At 36.7% G+C, this 8,444-nt stretch overlaps 2 protein-coding genes across 4 annotated transcripts; both read right to left on the minus strand.

Annotated features, from left to right (window-relative positions):
* Window positions 1–143: 143 nt before the first annotated feature.
* LOC100253239 (nucleotide-sugar uncharacterized transporter 2) lies at window positions 144–3,624 on the minus strand. Of its 2 annotated transcripts, XR_784657.3 has the most exons (8): window positions 2,924–3,624; window positions 1,886–2,037; window positions 1,577–1,785; window positions 1,401–1,494; window positions 1,127–1,293; window positions 851–1,021; window positions 385–735; window positions 144–305 (listed from the first exon to the last, which is right to left on the minus strand). XR_784657.3 is itself a non-coding variant. In XM_002267394.4 (7 exons), the coding sequence occupies exons 1-7, from the start codon at window positions 3,000–3,002 to the stop codon at window positions 456–458; spliced, it is 1,152 nt and encodes a 383-aa protein (XP_002267430.1). In that variant the 5' UTR covers window positions 3,003–3,624; the 3' UTR covers window positions 144–455. The 2 variants fall into 2 exon arrangements, 1 of the variants encoding a protein (XP_002267430.1); XM_002267394.4 differs by having other exon boundaries at window positions 144–735.
* A 63-nt stretch (window positions 3,625–3,687) lies between these two features.
* LOC100248115 (uncharacterized) lies at window positions 3,688–8,100 on the minus strand. Of its 2 annotated transcripts, none has more exons than XM_002267441.4 (6): window positions 7,793–8,100; window positions 6,407–6,928; window positions 6,001–6,224; window positions 5,670–5,816; window positions 4,373–4,597; window positions 3,688–4,248 (listed from the first exon to the last, which is right to left on the minus strand). In XM_002267441.4, the coding sequence occupies exons 1-6, from the start codon at window positions 8,048–8,050 to the stop codon at window positions 3,987–3,989; spliced, it is 1,638 nt and encodes a 545-aa protein (XP_002267477.1). In that variant the 5' UTR covers window positions 8,051–8,100; the 3' UTR covers window positions 3,688–3,986. The 2 variants fall into 2 exon arrangements, with proteins under 2 accessions (XP_002267477.1, XP_010644613.1); XM_010646311.3 differs by having other exon boundaries at window positions 6,407–6,951; window positions 7,793–7,872.
* Window positions 8,101–8,444: the final 344 nt, after the last annotated feature.

The raw sequence follows: 8,444 nt of genomic DNA on the forward strand, positions 1-8,444 counted from the left end.
CCAACATGGGCATGAGCCCCAGTTGGGCCCGGTCCGGAACTAAAAAATTTATGTCAAGAAGGCAATGGTTGGGCTACCACAATGCACAGCACGGTCCCAAACTGGGCCGGGCCGTGGGCTGGCATAAGGGAAAAAGGGACAACTTTAATGGAGAATTTTGCTTTAAATTTAACAACATACAGAACAATGAGAATGCTGTTGATACATAGCCAGAAGAAATTAAAAAAAAAAAAGAATAAAAATTGAAATCATCTTACCATCTACGATTAGCTAATGCTTTACCAAAACTGATCAATCGTCGTATCCTAAAGACAAAATTATTCCTAATCACAAAACTGAGATCAACCATTCTATCCTATAAACCAAACAAAAAATCATACTCACAATGACATGGGACTTGGGAGAAACTAAGGCAGTTTCTCTTAGGACCTTCATCTGAAGTAAGTGTGTTTGATTCAGACAACATTGGGTGTGTTGTTGTTTACATCTGACTTCTCAGAGGTGTGGTCTTCCATGCTGGCTTTCTGTTTGAAGGAAGGCAAGCTTTGCTTGCCCGAGGATTCCCCCGACCCCCTCAAGTTGAGCGATGTGTAAACTGACATCCCACAAAGGGCTGCAACAGCCCCACAAATGCTCACAAACCCTGGATCTGACTTGAAAAGTATATAGCCCCCCAGTAGTATCACACAAGTTTTGAACTGCCCAAGAACTACATGAGAGGTTGCAGAAGTTGCACTGCACCAGAACTCAAGTGAGTCAAATGCGACTTAGTCTACGCTTATCTCTGTGTTTGATGCTTCCTCATGATATGTTCCAATGCACAAAGAGCAAATGAGAATTAGAGTCTCACCCAAGTGCTAAAGCTCCAGACCATTGTAGGAGAAAGCCGAGTAAAGCTGATATAAGAATGGCACTAGCGTTGCTCACATCCCACACAAAGGACAACGCCCCTGGAGGGTCTAACCATGGCATTAAAGCTAGTAAGAAGAAAATAGTGACTGGTGTAGTCTTCCACATCAACCTACACTCAAAAGTATTAATTCTTCTTTATATACCCTATGAAATGAGTAGTTAATCTTCATGTTCTAAAGAAAAAAAATTAGAAGTTTAGATTAGTGTTACTCACGCAAGAGCAGTCCAATTGCTTTGCTGTTGTAGATTTGACCAGAGGATCTTGTTTATGGCACTTGGGATTATCCAAAGTATTGCAATGCAAGCGCCAAACATGTTGAACTCCAAATCTGCTACTGTTGCAATCGCCACACCTATTGAAACAACAGAGAGAGCCAAAACCTACAACATTGCCTAGTCATCTATACGACAATTTGAAATGGTTCCGAAAGGAGAAGTGATCAAGTGAAGGAAAGTGAAAGAAAATGGAAGAAATTCTATGTACTTACCTTTTTGAAGGAGACGGTTTTCTTTAGGAGAATAAACTCTGCTAGGACTATGGTTGGGGTGACAGAAATTTTGGCCATCTGATAGAAACCGACGCTGCATAGAGGGGATGTAAAGTGAGAAAACAAAAGATAAGAAACAAGAAGTTGTTAGAAATATTGGTAGCATGCACTAGGACCTGTTAAATTTTAAACTGGTATTGGCAAGGCCTGTGGAAAGAGCCATGACAGCACCCAAAAAGAAGAGGGAAGAGAAAGGAGTGGTTTTTGAGGGAGGAGAGACAGGCAACAATGCTAATCCCTTGAAAATTGCCATGAAAATCCATGCAGTGAAGTAGTGGATCAATGTGAGAAAGATTGGGAAATTGAATCCAATTTTCCCCAGGACCTGCACCCAAATGAAAATGAACATTTCCTTAATTCACTAGAACTAATTCTCAAATCAATGATAAATGCGGAAAATCCTCCACATAGATAAAAGTAGAGACCAGTTTGTTTGCTAGGATTATCCCAACAGCAACCATGAAATTAAAGGTCATTGCCACCACTGGTCCACAACATCGTTGCTGTTGGCGCTTAGCTCCTTCTGAAGTTCTGAGCTCATTATACAGGGAACTTCTGAGCTCCTCCAGAGCTCGACCTGATAATCGGAGAAAATAAAAATTCAAAACGGATATCAACTAAAGAAAAGGATCATTTACCAGAAAGAAATTACAGACTTGGGCTAAACTGCAAAAAGGAATACATGGATATTTTTGGCTCATGGAATGCTTCTATCTTATCAGGATTAAGGTGCCAAAGAGAGCCCAAAAAATACAATACAACTCATAAAAAATTCCCAGAGCAAAGTGCTGAAAGAAGAGCCATTAAGCTACTGCCAAGCATTCTGTCCTATCCCCAGAGGCATAAAATAGATCAACAAGATATCATTGGGACAAAAAACTGAAATATCAAGCTACATGACAAGATATCAGCTGAGGAATGTGGATTTTCAGATGCTCATTTCAGGGGTGAATGGTTGAAAAGCATCAGTGGAAATCAGTGAGGTACAAACAAAAAAATAGAATAGAAAGAATTATGAGTCGATACCCTCTAGAAAGTTGTCTTGAACAAACCATTAAAAGCAACAAACAGATTCCGAAGATATCAATATGCCCTGACTAAATGCAGTGCCATTGCATTGACCCAGTATTAGGAAAAAACAAAAACATAAAACCCTAAGTTAAACAAATTAACCAATAATTCCAAAACCCACTTCTCTGAAATGGTGATTTCAAGAGAATCATAATCAAATTCCAAAAAGAAGGATAAAAAAAAAATACCCATTTGAGAAATCAATTACCCACATATAAGAAAATACATCAAAAGCTGAAAACAAATCCAATAACCAAAAAACTTAAAAAAAAAAAAAAAAAAAACCTACGAGAAGAAGACATGCAATTCACATATTCACATAATAAAGAAATGAGATTGAGAGAGAGAGAGAGAGAGAGAATAATTTGGCTTAATGAGATTCAAACAAAAACCTGTTTCTCCTGCATCACTGTCTCTTCTTTTGATGAACCTCCTCACATCTTTGCTCAACCATGAATCGAACAAGCCCATTACAATCAAACACCAAGCACCTGTTAGAATACAAATCTCCTTCTCTCTATGTAAAAATGCATTACTCTTAATAATAAATAACAATTACAAAAATTACAAAGCAATCTCTATGTATCTGTATAAATTAATGGTAGCAATAACAAAAATGGTAATAATGAAAGAAAGATTAAAGGGGTAATCTATTAGGATTTGTTGAGGAAGGGTGAAGAGTGCAGGCAAAATCAAAATCATTCGTGAAGAGTTTAATCAGAAGATGGGGTTTTGGCAATCTTCAGCACAAGGCCAATGAAATTTTTTAGGCAATCTTCACCACAAGGCCAATGAAATTTTGTTAGGCAATCTTCACCAAAAGGCCAATGAAATTTTGTGAATCTTCAGGCGACAGGCAAGTGCTCATGGATATTACCATTTTTGTAGGATTTGTGATGAAAGCCAATTAGCCAAATCTATGAGCATTTTCTTTTTCTTTTCTTTTTTTTCTCCTTATTACAAGTTACAGGTAATGGAGACCAACGAAAAGCGAACTCAGTCAAAATCAGCTTTATAGGATCAGGTGAGTGAACACCCAAAATTATTCTTTGGAACGGTGGATGGGTATTTTATTTCCCTAAAAATATCATTAAAACCACCCCCCTCCCCTCCCTTTTACATTTAACTCATTGGATAAACCTCAATTTTCGAATCAATATAATAAAATTTAGATCATTGAATAAAGATATAAATAAATAACATCATATCAGACAAATTGAATCAAGGTACAAATAATAAAATGGGTTTGATTACAAGGTAATGAAACCTAAATTACGTTCGTGACACAATGCAATTGATCTGGTATCGATTCGATATTTATTGGGGCGCTAAGATTAGAAGTGTATTTTTATTTTGAGTAATGGGAATGAATAGTTTACAATGTTTTGAATTCAAATTTATGGGTATGATTGCAATTAAGATATGATCATGTACTGACAGTGGACAGATGTATGTTTAGGACGAGGAATCTAAGGAATCATCTTGGAGGCGTTGCTCTAGGCACTCATTTTCCTGCCTGATGGCATCTAGATCAGCTTGTAGTTTGTTGATGTTCAAGCTTCGGGAGGCCATGGCTGCAAGCTTCGCCTCATGTTCAGTCACCTCCCTTCGTGTCCGGTCGGTGGCAAGGATTTTCTCGGCAATCTGTTCAAAGCTCTCATGGATGCTAGTGAGGAGCATGTAAGCTTGCCGTCCTACTGGATCTTTCTTGGCTTCCCTGCAGGTAATAATAAATGGTCTTGAAGATGAGTTCGTAGCAAAGGAACTACTTCTGAACATGAAACTTTTAAGTTATGGCACGACATTGATATAATAAATATGCATTATTGAATGATTTGTACCTGAAAATTGTTTCGTCTACCACTGCATAAGTTCGATGATGGCGTTCTTGGACAGAATTACTTTCTAATTGGAGCTCCCTCGTATCTTTTAAGATTCGCTCTATATCTGCATCTTGTTTACGGCTGTTCTTTGTGATCTCTGTTATCCGCTGAATATAGGATCTCCTAGAGGGCAGTTTGGGCTGCTTCTCCAGATCTGCAGATAGTTTAGAATGTTCTTCCTCCCTGCAAATAGCATACACCATGTGAATGATTTGATTTATTGATCTATTCCCACATGTTTTCAGTCATTTCATCAATTACAAACACATACAAAGGAAGGGAGAAGAGGGGACTCAACATCATTAGCTAATGCATGCTTATTCTAATCTCTATGCTAATGTAACTACACCCACCACAGGGGACCCTACGACTATTAGCGTAAGTAGAAACAACAAGAAGGTGCTCCTCTTCTCCAAACCTTTTATTCACATGTCTACGAAGACAACTTCACAGTTGATTTTTGAGATTGGAATTATATCACTAATGACAGCAGAAAAACTGAAATGGCGACATTTCACCAAGTATAAAACATGGGCATAAACATAGGCAATTATAGGTAAGGATGGTGAAATGAACTCATTCTAAATATTATAGGAATCACAATGACATAATTTGATTACCATGAGACTTCCCCGAGATTCTAAACACATAGTAACTAATTTCTTGACTTACCAGTTCAACTAAAAAGAAGGTTAGGCTATGTTTAACTCCCAGAAAGTACTAAAGAAAGAAATTTTTTTTAAGGAAAATAAACTTCTTATATTTGGTTTGTTATGAAAAATACCAAGAAAATTAAATATAATTAAAATTAATTAAAAATTTATATATTCTTAAATTATACAATCTTTACATAAAAGAGGAAAAATAAGTGAAAATGGTTTGAAATAACATATAAAAATAATTTATTGATTTCAAATCTATTTCTTATTTTCCTTCACTTTTTCTTTTCTTCTACTTTTCATCTTTAATTTTCTTTCTCTTGCATTTTCCCTCAACTCTTAGGGGAACCAAACATAACCTTAAGGTCTACAAGCAACAAAGATCTTCTCAATAAAATGTAGATGTTTGTTAAGGATAATGTCCCCAAGGCTTGATATTTGTCCACTTTTCTGAAACATATCTTATTTACTATGTTTGCATTCTCTAGAAGAGGCAAGAACAAAGACAGAGGCTTCACATTTCACAATGGAACAGCAAAGAATGCAATAATATTCTGACATATGTACAGATCCAAATATTTATTGTCTGCAATTACCTCTTTTTAATTTCATATAAGATTGACTGCTTTTCCAGCTCAACTTCTTTTAATTTTTGGAGTTTTTCTTGAGCCCCTGGTACAGTGGCATATACAGATCCTTCAAGGCTTCTCTTTTTCTCTTCCAAAGGCTTTCTTAAAGTCTCCCTGTGATAGATGTTACAAACAAATCAGTTCTTGCATTGCTAGCAAAAGTATACTTTATATGGTTCGATGAGAGTTACATTTTGTTGCTGTGCCCAAGCATGATTCAAAAGAAAACATTGAAAAGATACCCTTCACAAGGACAATAAAATTAATTTTGATTAAAATTGTAGAACATTCATATTACCATTGTGATTCCAGTTCCACAAGATTGCGCTTTCCAGCTTCTATTCGCTCATTGAGCTGCTCAATGTACAAGTCAACAGGATGCTGGTCATCAAATTCCATTTCCATTGCTGATTTCAACAAGTTGTATTCTTCTTCTAGATGTTGTGATTCTAAATTTTTAGAATTCACCTCCTCTATGAGTAACTTTTCTTGATTTCGTAACATTTCAATCCTGCTTTTTATCTGAAAACAGAAAAAACCAATAAGGAAAATCATCAATGCATGTGTACACATGCATATATAGGGAACTATTTCTAAGAAATGAAATTTCATTTTTAACTTATTTTATTTTATTTTATATTTTTTATGTATAATTTTAAGCTTTCACAGCTCTATAGATTCACATTAGATCAGATAAAGCTTACCTTGAGTGACTGCTCCTGAAAAGAAGTCAAAACGTTTTTGTCATCTCTCTGAGTTGACATTTCTTCATTTCCGGATGCATCTCTTCTAGAGTCCTCAGATTTTTCAACCAAGTCTGTTCCATTTTCCAAGCTATTCAGCTCCTTTTTGCTTAAATCTTGTGTCCCTGGTATTGAAACATCAACAACCGCCACCCCGTCCATCTTTTGCTGAATCGAATAAGCTTTATTGGCCCTAGTACCAGACTCATTTTCAGCCTCATTATCTGAGAACTCTTGCACTTCACTTTTCAGTCTCAGATCTTTCAATTTGGCTCCAACATTTGGAAAATGTAGATCCACCCCTTGATTATCAGGCTTCTCCATCCAGTGCTTTGAAGTGCTTGGCAAGTCATCTTCCTTTATTTTCTCTCTAGCCCAGATATCATTTCCTCCAGCAGTTTTTCCTCCTTCAGATGATTCAGGCAGCTTCTCCACCAAAAATCTTACCAACTTATACAAGTCCTCTTCAGATGGATACAAGAACTGTTGTAAGCAACACATACGTTCTGTTTCTAAGAATATTTCAAAACAATAAGAAACTGAAAACTAGAACCAGAAGAAATGGAATCAGAGGCATCAAGTTCAGATCAATTACAAAGTAAGGGGATAAGAAAGAAGATGGGTCCAGTTACTAAAAGGGTTTTTGAACCCTCCTTCAATGAGTTAAAGGCTCACATGCAATAAGCAAGAAAACAGCAGGGTCAAAAGACAACAAATACAAAAGGCCTCATACGACCAGATAGCTTCTACAAACCGTAGTACTTCCTCTAACATCTTTTGCTAGATGGTTTCAACTGTTGTTGAACTAGATTCGACAGGGTTATAAATCAAGTAGAAACAATCAATTGTACACATTCAAAACAACTGGTAGGACCAATCATGGTTTTAAACATAGGCTGATGTGAGAGCGTTCCATGTCTATAATTTTTTATACATATTTCCCAAATTTTTTATCCACATTTTCATGTTTTGCTACTAATTCTACCATTTTCTGAAGTCAAAACCATCTATCTTCAACTACTACATCCCTATCTTCAGAAACTCAGTAAGATGGTTAATATTGATATGTTACTTCGTTGGAGCAACAGAAATTAATCCACTCCAATAAAAATGTCCACAAAGTTATTCAAATTGTAAATCAGACCAATGATAGAGCAAAGAAATCCTCATTATTTAGTTCCTATTTTTTAATTTTGATGCATTAAATTCCAGCTTCACTCAGTTTATTCGCAATATCAAATTCGGTAAAACAACAAAATTGTAGTTCCAAGCCAAAACTCTCACTTCTGTTTGGATTCTCAGAAAATGCAGGAACCAGAATAAGATTGAAGATTTTAGAGCCTTTACCTTGTGGAAGCTCATGTCCCCCATGTACCCTAGACTTTTGACAGCGGAAGCAATTTCCGTACAGATCTTGAACCTCTCCGCCATCGAATCGGGCAGAGAAGTTGGAAACGACGTCGTATTATCGATCAGAGAAAGAGATTGAGCACAGATCGAGAAAAGAGACGTTGGCGTGAGGTCTTGGATCGAAGAAACGGAGGTCGGAATCGAAACTCCGGCGCTCGCCAGTGAACTCAGTAGAATCTCTTGAGATTCCTCCATGAATCTTTTCCTCTATGAATTTTCAAACGCCAATGTTTTAGGTTTTTGATATTGAGCCTATCATAGTGCAGAAGGGGCTCCTTTCTGAACGGTGTCGTTTGAGAGTTAAACGACGACGTTGCCCGGCTCATTATGGTGCATGACTCCGTGATGAAACGGTTCTCAGTGGTAAAACTCGGCTTTTGAAATGCCCATTGAAGCGACACCGTTTTGACGGCGGGTGATTCAGTTTATGTTTTTCCCTTGTAGGTAATAATGTTCTTTTCTATTGTTAAAGCCATATGGGGAATGGGGACATAAAAGTTTGATTTTAGGAGGTAAGAGAATTACGGTAACTGTTTTTTAAAATAATTAAAAATTTTTTTTTTTAAACAAAAGTCAACTCATAATAGTT

The sequence above is a fragment of the Vitis vinifera genome, chromosome 19 (genome assembly GCF_030704535.1).
Source record: "Vitis vinifera cultivar Pinot Noir 40024 chromosome 19, ASM3070453v1".
Lineage (NCBI taxonomy): Eukaryota > Viridiplantae > Streptophyta > Magnoliopsida > Vitales > Vitaceae > Vitis > Vitis vinifera.

Excerpts from the sequence above, each read along its gene's own strand:
- LOC100253239 (XM_002267394.4), bottom strand. The coding sequence starts at position 3,002 with ATGGGCTTGTTCGATTCATGGTTGAGCAAAGATGTGAGGAGGTTCATC. Across the intron at positions 2,038-2,923 it reads CAGTGATGCAGGAGAAACAG|GTCGAGCTCTGGAGGAGCTC; the intron begins GTTTTTGTTTGA and ends TCCGATTATCAG. Across the intron at positions 1,495-1,576 it reads ACCAGTTTAAAATTTAACAG|CGTCGGTTTCTATCAGATGG; the intron begins GTCCTAGTGCAT and ends CCCTCTATGCAG.
- LOC100248115 (XM_002267441.4), bottom strand. The coding sequence starts at position 8,050 with ATGGAGGAATCTCAAGAGATTCTACTGAGTTCACTGGCGAGCGCCGGA. Across the intron at positions 6,929-7,792 it reads GGGACATGAGCTTCCACAAG|TTCTTGTATCCATCTGAAGA; the intron begins GTAAAGGCTCTA and ends TGCTTACAACAG. Across the intron at positions 5,817-6,000 it reads GTGGAACTGGAATCACAATG|GGAGACTTTAAGAAAGCCTT; the intron begins GTAATATGAATG and ends CATCTATCACAG.